The 22,194-nt window shown below is 46.8% G+C and overlaps 2 protein-coding genes across 4 annotated transcripts; both read left to right on the forward strand.

Moving 5' to 3' along the window:
• Window positions 1-256: 256 nt before the first annotated feature.
• On the forward strand, window positions 257-8,323 carry Bpifa3 (BPI fold containing family A member 3). Of its 2 annotated transcripts, none has more exons than XM_034496822.1 (7): window positions 257-583; window positions 3,400-3,550; window positions 5,282-5,389; window positions 6,091-6,240; window positions 7,139-7,223; window positions 7,579-7,642; window positions 8,098-8,323. In XM_034496822.1, the coding sequence occupies exons 1-7, from the start codon at window positions 457-459 to the stop codon at window positions 8,130-8,132; spliced, it is 720 nt and encodes a 239-aa protein (XP_034352713.1). In that variant the 5' UTR covers window positions 257-456; the 3' UTR covers window positions 8,133-8,323. The 2 variants fall into 2 exon arrangements, with proteins under 2 accessions (XP_034352713.1, XP_076784416.1); XM_076928301.1 differs by having other exon boundaries at window positions 272-583; window positions 8,103-8,258.
• A 6,463-nt stretch (window positions 8,324-14,786) lies between these two features.
• LOC117704392 (BPI fold-containing family A member 1) lies at window positions 14,787-21,087 on the forward strand. 2 transcript variants are annotated; one of them, XM_076930039.1, is made up of 9 exons: window positions 14,787-14,944; window positions 15,647-15,842; window positions 16,001-16,160; window positions 17,457-17,564; window positions 17,869-18,018; window positions 19,076-19,154; window positions 19,451-19,514; window positions 19,842-19,918; window positions 20,833-21,087. In XM_076930039.1, exons 2-8 carry the CDS (start codon window positions 15,659-15,661, stop codon window positions 19,880-19,882), a joined length of 786 nt encoding a protein of 261 aa, XP_076786154.1. In that variant the 5' UTR covers window positions 14,787-14,944; window positions 15,647-15,658; the 3' UTR covers window positions 19,883-19,918; window positions 20,833-21,087. The 2 variants fall into 2 exon arrangements, with proteins under 2 accessions (XP_076786154.1, XP_034352404.1); XM_034496513.2 differs by having other exon boundaries at window positions 20,914-21,087.
• Window positions 21,088-22,194: the final 1,107 nt, after the last annotated feature.

Genomic DNA, 22,194 nt, shown 5'->3' on the forward strand with positions numbered 1-22,194 from the left:
TTCAAGGGATGCAGCCTTGCAGTTAGAAGAGGAATAAATTCTGGAAACCTCCCCCACCCCCAAAGAAGAAGGAATAAGAAAGTTCTATTCCAATTAGACCATGCTCTCTGTGTTGGTCATCCTCACTGAAGAGTCACCAACATGTAGCTTATGCCCAGGATCAGAGAGAGGACTCCTATTGGATGACCCAACAGTAGCTCTGGTGAGTGTCTCCAAGCAACCAAGCCTGCCTCTGCAGGCCTGGCCTTTTGCATCTGCTGTCCATGTGAACTAGCGCTGGGAGCAGCTGCCAGAGCCATTTGCACCACCTCCCACAGCATGCTGGGGGCAGCTGTGGAGCCACCTGTCCGAAGACAGCTGTAAGCCCATCAATCTGGGTGGCCATACTCACAGCCAACTGCCTGGGCCCTGCTGGACCATTACTGACACCTGCAGGTTCGGGTGCCAGCACCTGAGATGCAGCTACTCTGGAGGTTCCTGGTCCTCTTCCTGGGAGTGTTAGCCTTGCCCTCAACCCTGCCCAAGCAGCCTTGGCCTGGACTGACCAAGGCCCACAAGGATGGCCGGTCCACCCTAGCGAGAAGTGAGCTTACCAGTGGGCTTGGTGTCCTGTCCATAGGGTGTGGGGAGGACATAGCCTGAACCCACCACTGACTGCTGAGCCTCTTGTTTGTTTATTTTTAATTTACTTATCCCTTGGATCTTAAGTACAGGAAACTGAGAGTGGGTTAATCTTTTCCAATTCTTAACACATGGTCTCTTAAGAGTGTCATTTTCTCTTTCTCCCTTATCCGCATTCCCATCCCCTTACGGCCTTGGCAGAAACTGCTGTGTGCTTAGCCATGTATTTCTAACTATGTCTGTATCTAGATGGCCATGGTGGCACGCATGCCTCTAATCCCAGTACCTGGGAGTTAGATATAGCAAGTCTCTGAGTTTAAGGCCAGCCTGATTTTATATTGTGAGACTCTCTGAAAATAACAACAACCCATGTCTGCATTCTTTGCAGGAGGTGTTTGTACTCACTCACTCTGCTTTTCAGTATAAAAAATGCCTGCTTTATACTGATGGCACCTCGCTTGCTTTGATGAGTGCAAAGAAGTCTATACCTTCTGTTACCTCCATTTAATTGTCTGCTTTCTCGGGACTGCCACCTAGGCTGTCTGCATCTTCCTGTTGCTGTAAGCAACACTGAGATGAACATCCTTGGGAGTGTCTCCATTAGAACACGTGGGAGAATTCCTCTGGGATACATATATCCAGAATAGATGTAAGCTCAGTTTAATTGAAACTGTTAAAATGGCTGTGCTGGTGTACACTCATTCCAGTTGTAAGAGAACGTAGCTGTCTCCCATGCCCTCCACCATGGGAGGGTATACACCTGTGCCAACTAGCCAGTGCTGCCAAAGCAAAATGCCATAGGTGGGGTAGGATTGGAATGGCAGTAGCGGAACGTAAACAATAGATGTGTTTTTTTTTTTTTTTTTTTTTTTTACATAGTCTGTAAGTTAGAAATTCAAGTTAAATGTGATGACAGGTTTGGTGTCTGAGGAGGGGCCTCTCTTGCTGGCTTGTGGATGGCACTTTCTCACAGCCTGTCAGAGAAGGACATTTTTGATGTCTTCTTACAAAGACACCTGTTCAATTGGATGAGGGCTGACCCTATGACCTCATTTAAATGTATTGACTGCCTTGAAAGCACTATCTCAAATACAATTGCACCTAGGTACCCATGGGTGCACCAACCCTTTACATAAAATGGTACAGTGTCTGCCACTGATGGAAACCTTCCTCATACTTGAAACCATTTCTAGATTACTTGTAAGACCTAGGACAATGTGAATGACTTGTAAATAACTGTCGTAGCTAATTTAGGGAATAATGGCGAGAAAGAATGGACATATTCAGAACACATGTAACCTTTTCCAAATATTTCCAATCCACAGTTGATTGGTTGTGCAGACAGAACAGAAGATAGCCAGTGCTCCTCCCAAATGACACCTATTGACTTTGCCAAACAAGAATAGATTCCAATTATATACTTTGTGTTTTGAGTCTTTTTATGGTGGAGGAAAAGGTTTATTATAGATACATAACAGAGCATAGCCAGAGGCTGGACATCTAAGACAGTCCAGAGTGGCCAGGACCAGACTGATCTATGTCGGGGGAGGGGCAGAGAGCCAGGTGCAGCAGGCAGGAGGCCCAGGATCTTGTCACATCCCAGAATTACTCTCGTTGTCGATTTCAACAGTGTTCTAGTTTTACCTTCCACGCTGAGGGTGTCAATCCACACAGTGGACATTTATCTCTGTGTGCATCTGTGCATGAAAAGTAAAACCCAGCCTCATTCTTGCCCACGTAAGTCAGTTTCCCAGCCCATCTCATAAATGACTACACTCCCAACATGAGGACTCACCTGCTTTCAGACCTGGCTCTGCAACATAGGACTTTAACTGTTGCTTCATTGTGGAATACTGCTTCTTCTGACGACATTTTATTCTTTCCCATGAATTTTCCAGTGTGTTGAGGTCCTCTGAGAGACATCTTGTTTCAGTAACACTAAATCTATCTGTATATTTAGAGAAAATGAATATGTTGGCAATGGAAGACCCTGGCCATAGGCCTAGCATGTTGTTGATCAGACTTTACACTACGCCTCATAAAATCCTATGGAAGTTCTGAGCATGGTTTCCAGGTTGATCCCTTGAGAATTTATAGGGTTTTTTCTGCAGAGTAAATGATTTTTTTAAAATATATTCCTAGTTGTTTTTGTGGTACAGCTGGGAGAGATCTTCAGCCATAGTCTCCACTTAGGAAAGTTTTGAATATGGATCTGTTTCTTCTCTGTGGGAGACACGTATCTTCGTTGGGGTTTTATTGCTGTGAAGAGACACCATGATCAAGTCAGCTCTTATATATCAGACATTTAATTGGGGCTGGCTTACAGTTTCAGAGGTTCAGTTCATTATTATCATGGTAGGAAGTGTGGCAGTGTGCAGACAGACATGGTGCTGGAGGAGCTAAGAGTTCTACATCTCGATCAGAAGGCAACAGAAGGAGACTATCATCTGTGGGCAGCCAGGACAGGACTGGAACTCTACACTGGGTGGAGCTTGAGCATAGGAAACCTTAAATCCTGCCCCCACGATGAAGCACTTCCTCCAACAAGGCCACACCTACCCCAATAAGGCCACACCTCCAAATAGTTCCACTCCTTATGGCCAAGCATTCATACACATGAGTCTATGGGGGTCAAATCTATTCAAACCACCACAATATAGAAACATGAATAAGTGCTCAACAGAAAAGGGATACACTGGGCTCACCCCAGGCCTGATGCCTCCATACCTCCATTCTTAAACAGCAATATGCACATCGCCACCCCTTCTCCATTTCCAGTTATTGCACAGGGCCTCCTGAAGCACAATGCAGAAGGACGGATCCAGAGCATGCGCCTTCTGGACCGTCTGAACGTCTCAGGGACAGTGGCCCCAGGGATGGTGGGCTGGCTGATCGGTGGCATGAACTTCCAGCAGCAGCAAGAAATCAGGTAAGACCTTGACTTCTACTTAGATTCTGGGGTCGAGGGCACTCTAGGTATGGTCAGAGGGCAGAATGGGCAAAACAGAGAGCAAGATTTATGAAGAAGGAAGACATTCAGACTTAAGGAAGACAAAACACAAAGCCAAAGATGAGAACAATCTGGAGCCACTGTCAGGAGCTGTTTGGGGTGGTGGTAAATCAGGGAAAGCAGACATGTCTGCACTTAAAGCCCACCTTTGCCACTTACTTTCGGGAAATTGTTTGGCCATTCTAAACTCACCTGTAAAATGGGGGCACAGAACAGAACCTTTGATATCCAGGATATCAAAGGAGACCAAGGATGCAACCAGACACTTGAATCTCCATTTGAGTGGGACATGGTTTTTGTGGCTCTGCATAAGGAGTGGACTACACTACCCACAAACCATGGGCCCTCAACAGATAAACAGTCATAGTGATGGTGCCACCCACAGGAGATGCTATGGATTCTGACAGTCATGCACAGAACTTCTGTGGTCAACACAGGAGATATATAACCTTCAGTAGCCGGGGTTCCCATGGCAGAACTGGGTACATCCTACCCAAAGCCACTGAGACTGCTCTCTTGATTCAGGTCCTCTTTCTGCCCTCCACTGTTCTGCCTGCTCTGCCCCCCAAAAATGCTCTGCATTTTCTCTTGACCCAAATTCCTAATTTGTCTCCATTTGAATGAACCACAATAGTCACTAGCAGGGCTTTCCTATGAAACATGCAGCCCAAATCACCTCTTTTTAGTCATTCCTTTAACAAATGTTACAATTATCACCAAATACCTACTGGTTATCAATCACATTGAGAATAAAGCTATGATAAGGCCTATGACCTTTATCTTTGGGAAGCCTCCATCCCAGTGGACTAGACCTCAGAGAGAAATAACTAATTTCAGGTAAAGGACATGCCACGAAAACAAATTTAGCAAAGTGAGGGTGGGAGTGAGGGGGCTGACCAGGACCTGTCCAAGAGATGACCTTTAAATGAAGAGAAAAAGGCAAATAGCATGAGGGCTATGGGACATGGCCTGGGAAGAAGGTTCTGTAGGTGCAAAGGTCCTGAGGTAGAGAAGAGATCAGTGTGTTCAAAGAAGAGAGTGCCTCCATGTCTAACTGAGCAAAGGGTGGGTGGAGAGGTGGGAAAACCAATACCACAGGGCAAATGTGTATAGACCCTACAGGTCATCCTGTACAGTTTGTATTAGGATACAAGGGTGGTAGGAAGGTCACCCGGACTGCCTCATGGAGAATAGTCTAAAGAGAGGCCAAGATCACAGCAGCAAGCCCAGTTCTAGAATGGAACTGAAGCATCTTCAGGACTAGGCAATATGGGCAGCAGAGGTAGTTAGACTCAGGATATATATTGCAAATAGGCCAAGGTGGTTTGCAGATAACAATTTGGAGGTATAGTGTGTGAAAAAGCCAAGGAGCTTCCCCGTGGACTCCCAGACAGATGTTAGGGTCTTGGTCTGAGAAGAGCCTCAGAGTCCTAGGATAGATGCTGTCAACATCTGGTTCTGTACTGCACAATCTACAGCTGTGAGGAATGCTTCTGAAGCCCTTCAACAGCTGGCTGCCCAGACTGTCAGAACATCCACCCCAGGCTCTGACTCCCAGCTCTACCACCAGACGCTCCCTGAGACAAGCATGGCCTTGTTTCTGAGTTGTCCTTCTCATCCTTGTGGGGTCTCTACTTTTTCCCCTTATAGCATCAACATTACCAATGTGCAGCTGGACTGTGGTGGGATCCAGATGGCTTTCCCCAAAGAGTGGTTCTCCGCAAACATCACACTTGAATTTGACATTGAATTCAAACTGTGAGTCTCACCTAGCAAAGCAGCGTCTTTGGGACACTTTTCCTCCTTCTTGGGGACCTGGAAGCTCAGGGTGTGGTGAGGGTGGCAGACTAGGAAGTTCAGACCTTTTGTGACCCCCCCCCAACCTGAACTCAAAATCATTCATGACCTGGGATGAATTGCTATACCCTGAACCCTGGTTTCTTCTGCGGCAGTGGAGATGACACTCTCAGTGGAGGGGGTCATTAGCTCATCCAAACTCATGTGATGTCAGCAGCTGTGTCCCATTATAGAAAGGAGGGAAGCCTCTCTGATTCCGCTTCTCTGTCTGCTCATTCCCCTCCTGCCCAGACTCCCTGTAAGGGAAACAGCAGCTGCAGTTATACAGAAAAAGCTCTTAAAATGGTAGCTTATTCTCAATTCTTGAATTTCTAAGACTTTTCAAAAGTCAGTCTAAGTCTGGGAGTGCAGAGTGGGCATGGGTTCAGTGGGAGAGCCTGCCCTTAACATGCCCAGGCTTTACATTCCAGCTCTAGCACCAGAAAAAGTAAAAACAAGTGTAGAAGTCACTAAGGTCAAGGGGCAGTTCCTCCTTACTAACCTAGGGCTTAGTGGACGTGGATTGTTGAGAAGACAGTGAGTGGTGCCTGGCTTTGCTGCACTTCTTGCTGGCCACCCCCACCTCCATCCACACAGTCACTCCTCCTCCTATCTTACCACAGGCCCTTCAATTCAAATATCATCAAAACGCACGCTCACATGGGCCTCGCTGCAGAGTCCTGGCTGGAGAAAGATGAGTTCGGCCGGAGGAAGCTGGTGATGGGCAGGTGCCAAATGGAGCCCAGCAGTGAGGGTGCATCCATGTCCACTGAGTAAGGCCTTCTGCTCTCCAAGGGCAGTCCTGCCTCATGAGCAACTGTGGCTCTATATCCCCACACATCCTCCTAAGTCCAAAGCAGACTTCATCCCTTTGCTAGGACTTTCTCCTCCTGTTCCCACCTCCCAGAAGCCAGGCCCCTCCTCCTTGTGCTCCCTGTATTCCCCCTGTTATCCACCCACTGCAGAAATACCTTTTGAAGGTAGAAGTCTCTTTCCCCTTCTCTTCCCCTAGGGTCCTGCTCCAAAGCCTTTCGGGGGGGGGGGGAGTACAAATTCCAAAATACCTTTTGAGCCCCTCTACCCTCGCTGCTGCCTGGCTCTGAGGCCGTTTTTCCTCCATTGACAGTCATTCATCTGCACACCCCTGTGCCTGCACATGGGGACCTTTCTTCCAGAATCCCTTCCATCTCCTAATACCAAGCACCCTGCCTAATGCTAGAGACACCAGGGTGAACAAGACAGACACGAGGATTTTATGGAGCCCTGGGGACTGACCAGCCACTTGTCCACCTCAGTAGACCACTGTGAGGGGTGTGCTGATTTCTCTCTGTAATTTCCAAATGCTGAGCCATGATACTTCTCATGAATGCCTCCCCGTGTAAGCATCAGGTGTGTGGTAACTGCTTAGACTGGGGCACACACTGACAATGTACAGGAGGGCCATAAACTCTAGTGCTCTCCTGCCATGGTCCTAATAAGAGTTGCCACTTGTTCCTATGTGACCTTGGCCATGTCGCATTACCTCACTGGGTCCCCATTGACTATTCCTAACAAGAATACCTCCCTAGATGGCCAAGTGAGAATTTAAGAGCATGTTCAACACATACTTCCCAGCCTTGGTGTAGCCTGGACTGGTTTGTTCTGTCCTGAATTTCCCACCTCTTCTCCTAGGTCAGCCTCACCCAAGATGAAGCATTTTCTCCACAACCTCAGAGAAAGCCTAGGGAAAGTTATCCCAAATCTGGTAGAAAGTCAGGTAAGTTTAAGGAATCTGTCTTCCCTGTAGTCATCTGTGAGTCTGAGGATCAAGGTACAGATATGGGTAACTTAGCAAAGAACTTCTGCTCCTGGGATGTGGAACCTGACAGCAAATATCAGTAGCCAATGGCAAGGGACAACCACCCTAAGTGTCTGTGTCCTCATATGTAGCACAGGAACAGCTGAAGCCTCATAGACTCATGGGGATTCAGGAGGTAGGCATGGGTGTACTGTGCATGCCTCCTGTGGTTAGCTGGGTCCTGCTGGAATCCAGTGGTGCTGGTGTCCCCTGCCTCAGAGATGTCAGTTCCTTCCTATCCTTGGCTGATCCTCTGTCTGTGCTGGGGGCCTAGGTATGTCCTCTGATTGGTGAGATCCTCCGGCAGCTGGATGTGAAGCTGTTGAAAGGCCTAGTGGGTGAGTGTTGATGTCCATCCCGAGAGACCTCCTTGGAACTGGTAGATACTGAGGGAAGAGCCACAGCTCTCATGTGCTGTGAGAACATACTGCAATGCTCACCCACCATGTGAGTGGGGAGAACAGAAGCAACTTCGGCCAACTAGGCTGTACCCTACCAAGTCATCAGACCGGATATTCTAGCTTCCCCCAAGAGCTCTGCAAATCCAGTAGGGCAGACTCTACCCTGTCTAAAATCAAGACAACCTCTGCTCCAGGGATGGTTGAACTTCTTCAGCCCCCTGCCCTGGTGGAGCTCACAGTCTTGGAAATAGAGGGCAGGAAGTCATTTGAACAGGTGATGGGAATGTGCCTGGCCCCAGCCCTTGGGGGATACATGGGGAAGCATCCCCTTCTCTGTGGACCTGGGTATTAGAAGGATCACCTAGCAACCAAGACTCCCCTTCTCCTTTCAGAACAGGTGGCTGCTCATAATCTTGGTCAACCCTGAATCAGTCAAGTCTCTGCTACCAGGCTCGAGGGGCCTCCCATTGCCTGCCATTGGTCAGAAGGAAGTACTTCCAGTTGAGAGCTTAAGTCTCTCTCAGTGTGTGGCTTCTGCTGTCCCCTGGAAAAATGACCCCCAGGTCCCAAGACATCCTGTCCTTTCCAACAATAAACTCTAACTCTGAAGGATACATCAACACTACCTGAAGGATACACCAGCCCAAGCCCCTTACACACCCCCACACCACCCCTACACACTACCCTCAACCCCCACCTCAAGCTTTAGAGCAAATATCCCTGGTTTGCTTATCAGCCCAGTAATGGTGAGGAATGCCCACAATAGTCTGTTGTTTGCAGCCAGGGACCTTGGTCAAAGCAGGGAAAAACCAGACGCATTTGCTCATCTAGGTTTAGTTGAGCACTTACTGTGTACCATGTCTATTGCTGGGCTCCCAGAGAAGAAATGCAAAATAGACTCTGAATCAGACCAGATTCAGGTCTATAAAGGCCTGAGTCCATGAGTAACTGGTGTCTCCAGCCCCAAAGCAAGAGATGGGACAGGGGGCAAGCTCAGCAAAGGTTTGAGTGAAATCAATGGATAACTCCTGACCTGAAGACTCACTATTGGTGTCTTAGACAAAGGGCATCACCATCCAGGCCCTTGTGGGAATAAAACTTCTACAGGGCCCATGGCATACTGCAGGCATCAGGGAAATCACCCCACCACCTTAGGAAACTGCCAACACCCAGCTTAATAATGGGGCAGGTTCACCACGAACTATCAAAGACAAGGGTGTCATGGCAGCAATGCACACAGTAGTGTTAAAGCAGTCATGTCCCCAAATGTCCCGAGGATGGACAGACAGGGAGGGAGGGAGGACAGCCACAGCCTGTGTTAACAATGGTGATGAAAAGAACCCTCCACTTCACATGGCCTGAACGAGTGAATCTTCCAAAGTTGCATCAGAAAAGCCAGACTTGAAGGGCACATGTTGCAGCTCTGATGGCACAGAAGTCAAAAAACACCACAGCTGATGCACATTGCTGGAGAGCAGGGTAATTACAGTAGGGCGGGGCTGGGCAAGGGACTTCTAAGGAACTGGTGACAGCTTCTTCTTTAATCTGCTACTGGCTATGGGGAAGAGTACTCAGTCTGTAGAAAACTCAGCTATTTGTGTGTGTACTTTTTTCTGATCATACTGTGTTTTTAACAAATTTTAAAATGCAGGCAACGTGTGTGTGTGTGTGTGTGTGTGTGTGTGTGTGTGTGTGTGTGTGTGTGTGTAGTACATGAAAAACCACTTGCAAGACGTTTTCCCATGTGGAAAGTGTTTATTCAAGGCCATCGAATTCACTGTTAACTATTTGTCTGTGGGCTACTCAAAACTGAATGCTGATTCCCATCCTAATTCATTACAGGTTAAGGATAAATATCACACATGGGTTAGAGGGATGGCTCCATGTTGAGAGTGCTTACTACTCTCCCAGAGATCCTACTTTCAGATCCCAGCACCCATATTACATGGCCCACAACTGCCTGAAATTCCAGCTCTAAGAGAAACCAGTGCCTTTTTCCGGCTTCCATGAGCATACACGTGGCATATATACACATACACAAATAAAAATAAAACTTTAAAAATAAATAACACTTGACAAGTCTTCAGCATCTCATTAAACGCCTCACCAACAACTCCATGCTATATAAAACTGTCACTTGGTTTACACAAGAGAGTTCTGAAAGAACAAGTTATTTGCCTAAAGTCACACGGAGAGGAGCTGGCCTCGTCAGCCCTGCTAACCCCATCAATCACATGCAGGCAGGTGGATCACAAAGCCCACACTCTTAATTGTGAACCTTCACCCCAAGATATCCCCGTCCTCCCTCCCTTCTAAGGCTTCCCTAGACTTCCCTCCCACCCAAGGGGAGTATGATGAAATCAAGGTTCTGGTGAACTGAAAGCTCAAACAAGGAAGTGTCAACCGCTCGGGGATGAGAAGAGGGCCAGAGAACTTCTGTCTCCATCTTTCAATTCAAACTCCCTAATCCGAAATGCTTCACCGGGGATTTGCAACCCTAAACACCATGTTCCTGAACATTCCATTTGATAGCCTTTGGCTTGCAGGGTTCTTCCTGCTCTTGAGTCAAAGAGCAAACACAGGAGGGCTAGGCCACAAGGCTGTCTGCTTCCTTGAGGGATAGCTTTTGTCTGCATTCCTCTTGCCACCTTCTGGGTTGTCTTATGGGCTCCATCAAGATACCTCTTTGTGTTTTTCCAATTCTGTCTTCATATTAAGATTCACAGAGCTAGAGGTTCAGCCATAACACCTGCTCCCAGAAGAGCTTGTCTGAACACAGATCCCTCCAATGCTCTTGGGGTTCATGGTGACGGATGCTTAACGCGTAAATGTAATCCCCAAATAGTCAGAACTTTTGTCCATGGCCTACCTCTCGGTACCTTAAACCTTCTGTGCTCTTTGTTGTCCGGTCAGGCTCTGAATCGAGCATGTAACTTGCCCCACACATTAACCTCTCACTGCCTTGGGAGGTGTGTGTGCTTAATTCCATGTTAATTCTAGGTGAGGTAAAATTAGCTCAAAGGTGAGGTTAATTCAGCTCAAAGAGAAGCAGCCATGAGGATGTTTTAGCGATTTCCTTTATGGTTCCTGTTGCTAACAGTGTTGTACCTCACACTCTGAAGTCCACTAAGGCAGGAGACCTTAGCGTGAGTTATTGACATATCTTTTTCAGTTCAAAAATGAAGCAAAAGAAAGAGGTGGAAAAGGATGCAGAGGAAAACAACTTCCCAGAGTCACCCAGTGCTAATGAGGCCTGCCAGAGTTAGAACTCTGAGCCTGCTGACATAACAGCCCATGGGAGGCCTCCAGAGAACATGGGTAGTTCTTTTGGAACAGAAGACTGCAAATCTGTCCTCGGAAAGCACTGAAGCAACACAGCCTGTGGTCACCTCTCCTGGTGAGGTCACCTCAGGCAGGTCACAGCCTTCTCTCAACTTCAGTTTCCCTCAAAGGATTATAACAAGTGGTATGAGTTCCCAGTGTCTCCTAAGAGGCATTTGCTACTGTTTGCTCTTTTTTATTGGATATTTTATTTATTTACATTTCAAATGTCATCCCCTTTCCCCATTTCCTCTCCCTAGAATCCCCTATCTCATCCCCCTTCCTCCTTTTTGCTTTTATTCCATTTTAATTACATGCATGTATTAAGGTCAGTTCTAGGTTGGGGGTCTAGCAATACAGTAGATGCAAATGGTCAAGGAACAAGTCAGATAATAAACACAAATAGTCAAAGAACAAGCAAGGCATTAAACCTAATTACATGAACACTCCTGTGATCACTGTTTCTAAGGCCTTATCAGGAAGACCAAAATATCTAAGCCAACTTTCCTGTCCTAGCCCAAAGTTATTTTCATGTCTGAAGCCTACTTCCTTGTTCTAGCCTAATATTTAGATTCCTGTCTGAAATTACTTCTTTGTTCTAGCCTAAGATTTAGACTCCTGTCTGAAATTACTTCTTTGTTCTAGCCTAAGATTTAGATTCCTACCTGAAATTACTTCTTTGTTCTAGCCTAATGTCAGATGACTGCCTAAAGCCCACTTTCTTGTCTTTGGCTCATGTCAGATTCTTGTCAAGCAGCACCAAAGACTCTCCACCTCTCCCCCTTTTTTATTTCATTAACAAGACTGAGCCTGTCTAAGGTCATTCTGACAAGAATGCCTTCATTACCTGTCATGGAATATGCATATGTAGAGGAGGATGGACTGGTCAGCATCAGTGGAAAAGGAGGGCCTTGGTCCCTTGAAGGCTGGATACTGTTTGCACTTGATGCTGGAGAAATCGGTGTCAAGGCAAGGGAAGTTTGCCTGTGGCTAACAGTACTTGAGAAGATCCATTAGATCCATTTTCTCATAAAACTCCCTCCCTCCCACCATTTTCTTCCTCATTCTCCTCTCTCTCTCTCTCTCTCTCTCTCTCTCTCTCTCTCTCTCTCTCTCTTCCCTCCACCTTTTGAAAACCTCCCCAAATTATTCACCTCTTCTGTATCTCTTTCCCATGTTTCTCTTTCTCATGTTCTAGAGAATGAACCTGGGATAAGCTGTATCCTTTTAACAAGAAAACTCAGCTCTGCTCTTTAAAATATGGAGCCGGTGTGAGCTGGGGCTCAGTGAGCTATATTCTATGAGATTGATTCTTCTTAAGCCTCAGCAAATTATCTTCTTCTGTACTTGGTTAATTTAAGAACCAAAACAAAACTGTGGTTTACACACACACCACCAGTACAGGGTCCTAAGTACAATCAGTGTATGAGAAGGGGAAGAAGGCCACTCAGTCTCTTTGGAGCGTAGTAGACACTCTCAGTGTCACTTGTAAGGGAAAGCGGGGTTAGGAACCTTCTCTGTGTGTCCTGCTGCTGTGTATCTGCTCAGGAGCTCAGGAGTGTCCATGCTGGAGCACCAAGCATGCCAGGCATGGAACTCCTCAAAGAATAATTCCAGCAGAAGCAGAAGTGATGCATTAAGTTTCCTAAGTCTGGGGTTTGTGCCCAGCTAGTGAGAGCAGGTGGATACCAATGGCAGAATGAACGGGGAGTGTTTCTGATTCAAATGCCCTCGCCCTATTACGATGGTCACACAAAGTCATACTAAGTTATAATCCATACAAGTTCACACTGAAAGAAGAGATGACCTTCACCAAATGTTCCTTTGCTGTGTTTACCTGTTCTTGGACTCTTTAAACTTAAGACAGAGTATCAAAAGTAAACATCTAAGGGTGTGAAACAAGAGTTCTCACCCTCAAGACTAGACAGTTCCCAATGTTGGGATAGAGGTGAGAGGAATCCAAGAGGAACTGAAGACAATACAGCATCAGTGAGTCCAAAAGGTATCACCCATCCCTCCAAGACAGAATTCAGTATGGATGGACTCAGAAAACCACAGACATGCTGAGTGCCAGGAACAGAGAATATCTACACCCACACCCCTGCCCAGGGCCCAGACAATAAATGACCCAAGGAGAGATGGTGAGCCAGAGGCTTAGGTAGGAACAGCAGCAGCTGGGCTAACAGCCGCCCCCACCGTAGTTCTGCCTGAGGCCTACAAAGGGCACAGATGAGGCATAAACAATTTTGTGTGTCTGTCTAAGAAGGAGGCAGTAAATTATAAATGCTAAATCAGAAGAAGCCAGGTGGTAGGTGATGTCCCTGTTTTCTAGTCTAGAGCAAGAACAAGCCTCTTCTATGTACCTTGGTATAGATAAAAGCCTGAGATAGGAATGAAGACTGTAAATGAACAAAATACTATCAGAAATAGGTAAATCCAAAGAATTTACAGGCTCCTACATTACCGAGCAAGATGCACATTAGCTCCCCAAGAGTTCTCTTCCCAAGACCCTGAGGTGTGAGGCTATCCTCATCTTACACAGAGGGAAGGAGCTTCCCTAATGAGTGGCCTGAAAGGTTATCATACAGCTGGGTTCGACTTGCTATATTTTCTGCCATAACCCACACCCAGCATCCTGACTTCAGAGATTTCCACTCACTGAACACACAATCTGACTTTTTTCCAGGTCTTCCCTACCTACCTCAATTTACCCAAAGTAAGAACCTGTGCAGAGCAAGACCTACTCTCAGACCAGGCATAAGGGCATGACTGTAATCCCAGGACCCAGGAGTCTGAGCAGGAGGATAAGTTGAAGATCAGCCTGGGCTTCACAGTGACTTCAAAGCAATCCCTCACTACACAACATGGCCTGGTTGTTCTCACAATTCTAGACCTTGGCCTATCCCTGACTTGGTTTTTCCCTCTGCAAAATGGACTTCACAGGTCTGAGGAGTGGAGAACAATGCTTCATTACTTTATTTGAGGAAAGGATGGGGCTAAGAGACCAGAAAATTGCAAGATTCCTCAAGCCTACCAACCCAGAAAGATGTTTCAGAACACGGAAGTGGGAAGTGTAGTGTGGGAAATCAAAATGGAGACAAGCATGAATAAGAATCAAGTCTCAGTTTCCCACTGTAGAAACCCATGACCCACCTTGCCAGGATGAGTGGACCTGGCACAGGCTAGAGCCTGGCAGTGGTCACTCCTGACATGGTTTTCTTGCTGTTGCTACCCAATAAGTTGGCTTCTAACTCTGCCTTTTCCCCTCTGAACCATTTGTGCTAACTTGGCCTCGGTTTCCTCCTCTGCAATGAAACAGTAGTGACTTTTCTGTCCCAAAATCTTATGAGCATCTACATACCCCAGGGGTCTTTAAAAGGAAAAACCTCCCTTGTACACATATACACACACATGAAATTTAGGGGTCGCTCGAGATAGGGAGGGCAAGTATAGTTTGACTCCTAACACCGTGGGAACAAGAGTCTGCCAACTGTGGAAATAATGGGACTGGGGGACCAGAGGTCACAAGCGATCAGAGCCAGACAAAGGTTCCCGAGTGGCCTGATTGGACTACCCCTTTCAACACTGAAAATCTGATCCTCCAGCCACTTGTGAGCATGGGTCTCCAACCTAAGCCTCATGCGTGAAACCAAGTCTTGAGTAAGCCTCCATCTCAAATTTTCTTGTTTAATTTGTGGACCGAACAGCTTAACTGACTCACCTGTTAATATGATTGACAATTATTTACTTTGGAGGGCCCTGAAAGACACTTCCAAACTGCAGAAATTGGTATTATCTCTAAGCCCATCATCCAATATCAGGTTTCCCAATTTCCATTCTATAAAAGTGGGTGATTCTTCCTTAGCAAAAGTGGTAGGTGAAGGAGCCCAGGACGGCCACTGAGACCTTGTGACTCAGGTGAGTCCTGCTCCTTCCTCCTCTGCACAGATGCTCTGGGTAGCAGGCCAGGTCTCTCACTGTAGGCTGGTGCTAGAAGATTGGACTGTCACTAACTGGGGACCTTACAAGAAAAACAGAGCTGGCCATGACTGGGGGCAGGGACTGGCCACTCTCTCACCTTTCCTGGACAGAGAGACATTGATAGAGTAGTGAGCTGGAGCCTTGTGCCCTAAGTAAAAGCTCTAGGGAAGACATTTTAACAAGGTGACCATCACGGGGTGAGAGGCTATCTGTGTTCATGTGACTTTTGGCATTAGGTTTCTCTTAATGATATCCAAATGCCATCATGGCCTGAAAACAGACCAAAGAACCATCTCTTAGCAGAGATGATGGCTGAGCAGATCAGGTCTTCAGAGCCTCTCACAGCTGCAACTAGTGACCTTGGGGAAAACTGCCTAGAGTCACTAGGCCTGTGCTCCAACTGTGCAGTAGGAGTTGTCTGTGCCCACATCTGAGGATGTGGTGACAATGAAGTTGGTGACTGAATGCATCAGCCTGTAGCCTGGGACAGACTACTGTGGCAGTGTTAGCTATTATTGCTAGTTATCAGACCCTGGGGTCAGGGGGAACAATGGCAATCCCATCCCCTGGGGATATGGCATGCAGTACAGAGAATCCTCTGATATCTGTACCTCAGAGAACTTGTCATTCTGTCTGCAGACACCAAGAGAGATGTTTCTAGTTGGGAGCCTCGTTGTCCTCTGTGGGCTGCTGGCCCATGGCACAGCCCAGCTGGCAGGTCTGCCTCTGCCACTGGGCCAGGGCCTGCCCCTGCCCCTGGGCCAGGGTCTGCCTTTGGCTGTAAGCCCAGCACTGCCTTCAAATCCCACAGATCTTGCTAGAAGCTTCACAGATGGTGAGTCTATGGCAATCCCTTTCAGGGGATGTTCACGTGTGTCTGTTCTAACGTGTGTGCTCTGGTATAATGATCTCCCAGTACCAGGAAGGAACGTATGAGACAGGAGAACCTGAAGCTGTCAGACATGACCTCTGAAGCTCTTTCCCCCTTTGCAGCTGTCAGTGATGGCCTGCTGTCTGGAGGACTACTGGACATTTTGCAAAATATTCCACTCCTGGATGTTATAAAGTCTGGAGGAGGCAATTCTAATGGCCTTGTTGGGGGCCTGCTTGGAAAACTGACGTCATCAGTTCCTCTCCTGAACAACATCCTTGAGTGAGTTGCCTCAGAGGGATTTGGTTCCCACTAACAACAGAAGTCCTGGCCAGCCCCACAGGAGGAGAGGGATAGGCTGAGGATGGACCCAGGGCTTGTCCCCAGGCTTCTCTTCACTCTGGAAGGGACAATGGCCCTTTCACAACTATAGTTACCCCCAGTCCTAAGGCACATCCTGGGCACCAGAAGCTACTATTCCTGTGACAAGCCTTCCATGTCAGCTCCATAATCCCCAGTTCTCAGATGGAAAAACTGAGGCACAGAGATGTGCCCATGCTCACATCCCTAGGGTGATGCAGTCAGGAATCTAACTCACAGAAGCTCCAAGCTTTGCCATCCACTGCGGTCACTGTGTCCATCCCACCAAGGGAATGTGAACAGTCACAAGGCTACTCTCCTCATCTGTATCAACTGTGCCTGAGACCTGACATGGTGCTTCCCATGACAGCTTCCTTAGGCACAAAATCCACAATGGGGAGCTTGTTGCTGTGACCACACACTCAAGCCTGAGTCCTTGGTAAGACTGGACCCAAGCCATTGCCAAGATTCCTAGCCTCCTGGGCCTTTGCTTTCTGACCTAGAGACAGTCAGACAGACTTCAGTTCTGGATGACTTGAGGTCAGGGACCTTGTCTCCTGGGTTTGATTTCTCCATCCGTGAGGTGGAGAGAAAGACTCTGGAGAAGACCAGGGAAGGTAAATAGGACACCATGGATGGATCAGAGAAGGCTTCCTCCCGCCCTTTCTCATTCTTTCCAACTTCTGCTCTTTAATCACCGTGATAAGCACTAAGGGCTGTTATGCTACTGAAGGTTAAGAAAGAACTTGTGATTTTGGCCATAAGTCCTGTGCAGGGTTTATTCTAGTTGCCTGTGTATCTTCTGTGTGTGTATTGAGAGTCAGCACAGCCAGCCAGCCGGCCAGCCATCTTTCCTTCCTTTCATTTACATACTTCCTCTTCTATCCACCTTTCTATATACCCAGCCACCAGAACTCTCACCCTAACCTACAGAATTATCCACTTGATTTAGATAGCTCTGTACCATCATGCACAGTCTCTTTCCTCAAACAACTTCTAGACCTGGGATGGATAGAGGACCTTGTGTATTGGGGTTCAATTCAGGCAGAACTGAAGGAAGATGGGTGTGCCTGAAAAACTCTCTTCCTGTCTTCCTCACCTCAGGCAGCCAGCCCTCCCTCTGAGATGTATAAATTTGTGTGGGGAAAAAATGGTTTCCAGGTTTAAGACTTGAGACCCTGATTTTTCCCCTCTAATGTTGCCCCCCCCCCCCAACAGCATAGAAATCACTGAGCCCCAGCTGCTGGAACTGGGCCTTGTGCAGAGCCCTGATGGCCATCGTCTCTACGTCACCATCCCTCTGGGCTTGAAACTCAAAGTGAATATGTGAGTGGGTCTGAAGAGGGTGGTGAGGGGATGGCTCACAAAGAGAGCTTGATGGAGATGGGGGGAAGCTGCAAACACCTGGGTCTCCAACCTTAGCATGGCTGCTAATACACTGAGCAAACTTAGTTGTGTAGGAAATGGCTTGACCTCTCTGAACCTTGCTCTCTCCTACTTGGGAGATGAGGACAATTGTGAAAAGTACAGGGTAAGGTAAGGCTGGCACTCCTAACAATAAGAACCCCCCCATCTTGAAATGCAGGGGAGGGACAGATGCTAGTAGAGATGTCTCCTCCTTTTCTGGCAGGCCTGTAGTTGGAAGTCTTTTGGAATTGGCTGTGAAGCTGAACATCACTGCAGAAGTCTTAGCCGTGAAAGACAATCAGGGGAGGATTCATCTGGTTCTTGGTGACTGCACCCACTCCCCTGGCAGCCTGAAAATCACCTTACTCAATGGGTGAGGCCAAAGGGCTTTCTTCTCCCACCCTGAGACAGCAGTGTGGGATGACAGGACAATGGTCGGATAGATGAGTAAGAGGATAGAAAGAAAGATGTGTATGTGTGGAGGAGGATGGGTGGTAGGTTGATACATGTGTGCTTTTGAGTGATGGAAAGACATACAGACATGGACAGATGGATAAGCAATAAAGATACATAAATACTCACTTATACCTTATTAGACAGAATGGCAGACATTTTTAATGCTATGAAAAAGAAACTGTACACGTTTTGGCTTTTAATGGTATTAGTACTTTTTGTCTGTATCATCAACTTCATGGACCTCCACAGATATTCTATCTAAAATTATCTCATCTAATTACTACCAAGAGACCAAGTTTATTACTATGAATTGCTCAAAAACTATGCTAGATGGTGTTAAAGAACATTATCCTGTTTATTATGCATGCATATTTATAATAGAATGGATAATTTTATAATGGATTAGGCAATAGTTTGTATTTAAGCCCCACCTACTACAGGGTATGTGAACTTCACTTGCACTTCTCCAATTTTGTCCCATCTTATTTATTTGTAATATGAAACTACATTGAGGATATTAACAGAATTCTAAAGGGTAAATAGATGTAGCGCCCATTCTGATTGCTTGTTCCAGTTGCTTGTCACAAGGGAAGCTCCAGTCACACAGTGTACAGGACCTGTCCGCACGTGGCTCACAGTTACTGAACACATACATAGGGTTTTGTGGGTATCATTTCACTGAGCCCCCATGAAAACCACATACTAAGCACTATTCTGCATGCATGGATTCTACAGTCATCTTGTACATCAACTATGTCTCTGGAAGCGCTTGTTCTACACTCGTCTGTGTGTGCACAACTGGGTTGCATGTAGCCCTCTTCATCTAGGCTCCTTGCTTTTACCTGCCATAGACATGAGTGGGGAAGGCCTGGTCTCGGTCTGGGGGTATTAAGACTGAGTGTGCATAGTGGCTGCTGAACTGCCCAAGCCCAACCCCAAGCCTCTGAGCCACATCCATGACTTTTCTCTTCCAGAGTCACTCCTGTTCAAAACTTTTTAGACAACCTCACAGGGATACTGACTAAAGTCCTTCCTGAGCTGATCCAGGGCAAGGTAATGGGTCAGAAGTGACAACCTCCTTCTCCATAGGTCCTAGAGCTTCTCTGGCTGAAAGAGAGCCCTGGTGTAAACTAAACCCAGCTACCCTGGATGAGAAATGGAGCCATCCATTAGTCCATCTATCCTGTGTTCCAGCTGTCTATGTTACTTATTTCTACACATCCAAACACACTGGTTGGTTTCTGGGTTGTAGAAGGTGTCCACGGACATTCTACCTTGGGCATGCTGTCTCTTTAAAAGTCTCTTTGCAGGAGGTTCTGAACCTAACTCCTCTCTCTGGCCCGGCTCAGGTATGTCCTCTGGTCAATGGGATTCTCAGTGGTTTGGATGTTACCCTGGTACATAACATTGCTGGTAAGTCCCCTCCCCTTCTGAAGAAGGATTGGTTTCCCCCAAGGAGTTTGTCCCTACACATCATGGGACAGCTGGGCCTTGCTGGCCTCATCTCTCCTTTGGATGTATCTTTGTTCCCATAAATTGTTAATGTGAGTCTGAGATAAAGCCTGACTACCCCCTCTCAGCCTGACCTGAGAACAGCTAAGCTGACTGGAGGAGGTGTATCCTTCCCCCATTCCTGGGTGTGGTAAGCCTGCCTGGTGACCAGAGCTCTTGCTGGGCTCCTTCACCACCAAATCATGACTGTAATCTGGTTTTTATGCTTTTGTTGTTATTGTTGTCCAGACTTACTGATCCATGGACTACAGTTTGTCATCAAAGTTTAGGCTTCCCAGGAAAGATGGCCTACCTTGGTTGAGCAGGTGAGTACTGTTTCACATCCCTCAGTATTTGAGGATTCACCATTATCCTTACAGAAGGAAGCAAGGATCCAGGGACAATGTCATCAGTATTAGTCAGCCATTTATCACTCTAATGAAAGACCTAAGATAATCAACTTATAAAGATAAAATGGTTTATTTTGGCTCACAGTTTTACAGAACCAGTCTATGACCAATTGTTGCATTGCTTTGGGAACATAATAAGGCAGGGACTATAGTGGAAGAAGTCATTCATTCTGTAGCCAAGAAGCAAAATGAGAGTCAGCAAGAGATAGAATTCCAGAGCTCACTCTGAGGACATGTCCCAGTCACCTGAAGACTTCTCCTCCCTAGTACCTCATTCCCACAGGATCCCCATCTCTCAACATTGCCACCATGGGGACCACGCCATTAACACCTGTGCTCTTAGGGGAACATCTAAGATTCAAGTTATAGAAATATCTAAAGAGAGACAAGCTTCCACTTGAACACACACAGAAATACATACACACAAAGGTCCACAGAAAAGCTAACAGAGGAAGAGAGACACAGGTGCCATATTAACACAACTACAAAGAGATATAAGCACCATCAAGGCCATATATATATATATATATATATATATATATATATATATATATATATCATCATGGACTCACACACACACAACCAAAGATACACATAAGCACACAAGCACATACGCACACACACATACACACATGCATGCATGCACATACCCCAGCCAGATACGTATGTGATACAAATCCATGCAGTCTCACACAACTATGTTTATACATATGTGCAAGCATATACATATTCACTACAGTCAAGTCTACATAGTGCAAGCACATGCACAGCCAGGCTCCTTATGGCTGAGATCCTATCCTTGTGTCTTTTCATGCCTCCTTCCCTCATAGGGACAGTTTGATGATGGGATAATACCAGTAAGAGTCACTGGCCTCAAGTCTCCCCCACTGATCAAATTCTTCTCCCGACAGAATCATTTCTTGCTGCTCAATCTCCTGCCTCTTGCTGTGTTTCCCACGGCTCACAGAAAGGGGCCCATGTCCTGGAAAATTATATGTCTGCCTTCTTACAGAGGCTGATCTCTTTTCCCATCAGTCATGATTAATCCTGTGATCCTCACTAAATAAAATAGTTCTTCATCTGCACTAATGTCTTGTGTTCTTCACCATTACTTGGAGCTGTAGAGGCTAAAAAGAGCCTGAGGTCATACCCTAGATTCCAGGGCCTAGAGCCTCTTATACTAGGTCTTCAACAGCTGAGAGCTGGGGTTTAGCTGAAGGTAGATTGGGAGTAGGGGTTACTCTGCTGTTCTTAGATGGTGTGAATAAGCACTCAGGAGTTGATGTGCACACACAGGTTGCCACACAAGACGGGAAGCAGATGACAGGAGATATGTTCCAGAACTGAGCCTGAGAGGAGGGTGTGTGAGGACATATATGTCTCTGGTCCACATCTCGGGTGGGGGTTGGGAGGAGCCAGGAATGTGGAAAGGTGAACTGGACAGAGCAGGAAGAACAGACCTGGATGGTGGCCATTCTGTGTGGAGATGCTTCAGAGGCCCTGAAGGAGACACTTGACGCTGTCACATCGGCCTCTTTTCTGTTCTCCCAGCAACAGGAGGGCAAAGAATCACAAAGAAAGAGAGTAGGAGGGAAGGCCCTGGGGTCCAAGTGCTAACTGCTTACGGAAAGCAATGAAGAGGCTAATTGGAATTGTCATGGTTTGCTTTGTTTTGTGCTGTGTTTTAGAGGGAAAACTTGATTTTGAGGAAGCCAGAAGAGGAGGGGGAGAGCTGAGATTGTATAGAATACTGAAAACCTGAATTCACTAGAAGGGTCTTTGGGAGACCAGAAAACCAAAGTCTTGGTAGAACAAAAAACAAACAAGACAAAAACAAACAAACAGAACAGTCCAGTGGACTCCAGAGCAGGGAAGAGGGTAGAACAACTCCAAGCCTCTTCCCCAGAGCAATGGTGACATGTAGCCACTCACTGTGTCCCTGCACAACCTGCTTTAAGCTTGCCTTCACCTAACCTGGCTCAGGGTTCACAGACTAGGAATGTACAACTTCTTACATGTTTGATGAAAACCAATCAGGAGTGGTCTCTCAGCACCAGCTGCCTGGGGTGGTAGCAACATTGAAGGCAATGTGTCAATGATAAACTCCCAAGGACAATCTGGGCCATAGAATGTGTAGGCTTCAAATATGTTCAGAAGGCCACACTTGCATATGGTAGGGTTTTAGGGGTTCA

Source organism: Arvicanthis niloticus, chromosome 2 (genome assembly GCF_011762505.2).
Source record: "Arvicanthis niloticus isolate mArvNil1 chromosome 2, mArvNil1.pat.X, whole genome shotgun sequence".
NCBI classification, from domain to species: domain Eukaryota; kingdom Metazoa; phylum Chordata; class Mammalia; order Rodentia; family Muridae; genus Arvicanthis; species Arvicanthis niloticus.

Bases quoted from the DNA above. Each gene is read 5' to 3' on its own strand.
- Bpifa3 (XM_034496822.1), top strand. From the start codon at position 457: ATGCAGCTACTCTGGAGGTTCCTGGTCCTCTTCCTGGGAGTGTTAGCC. The intron at 5,390-6,090 runs GTGAGTCTCACC...ATCTTACCACAG, and splicing joins TTTGACATTGAATTCAAACT to GCCCTTCAATTCAAATATCA. The intron at 7,224-7,578 runs GTAAGTTTAAGG...CTGGGGGCCTAG, and splicing joins CAAATCTGGTAGAAAGTCAG to GTATGTCCTCTGATTGGTGA.
- LOC117704392 (XM_076930039.1), top strand. From the start codon at position 15,659: ATGTTTCTAGTTGGGAGCCTCGTTGTCCTCTGTGGGCTGCTGGCCCAT. The intron at 17,565-17,868 runs GTGAGTGGGTCT...CTTTTCTGGCAG, and splicing joins TTGAAACTCAAAGTGAATAT to GCCTGTAGTTGGAAGTCTTT. The intron at 19,515-19,841 runs GTAAGTCCCCTC...ATTGTTGTCCAG, and splicing joins CCTGGTACATAACATTGCTG to ACTTACTGATCCATGGACTA.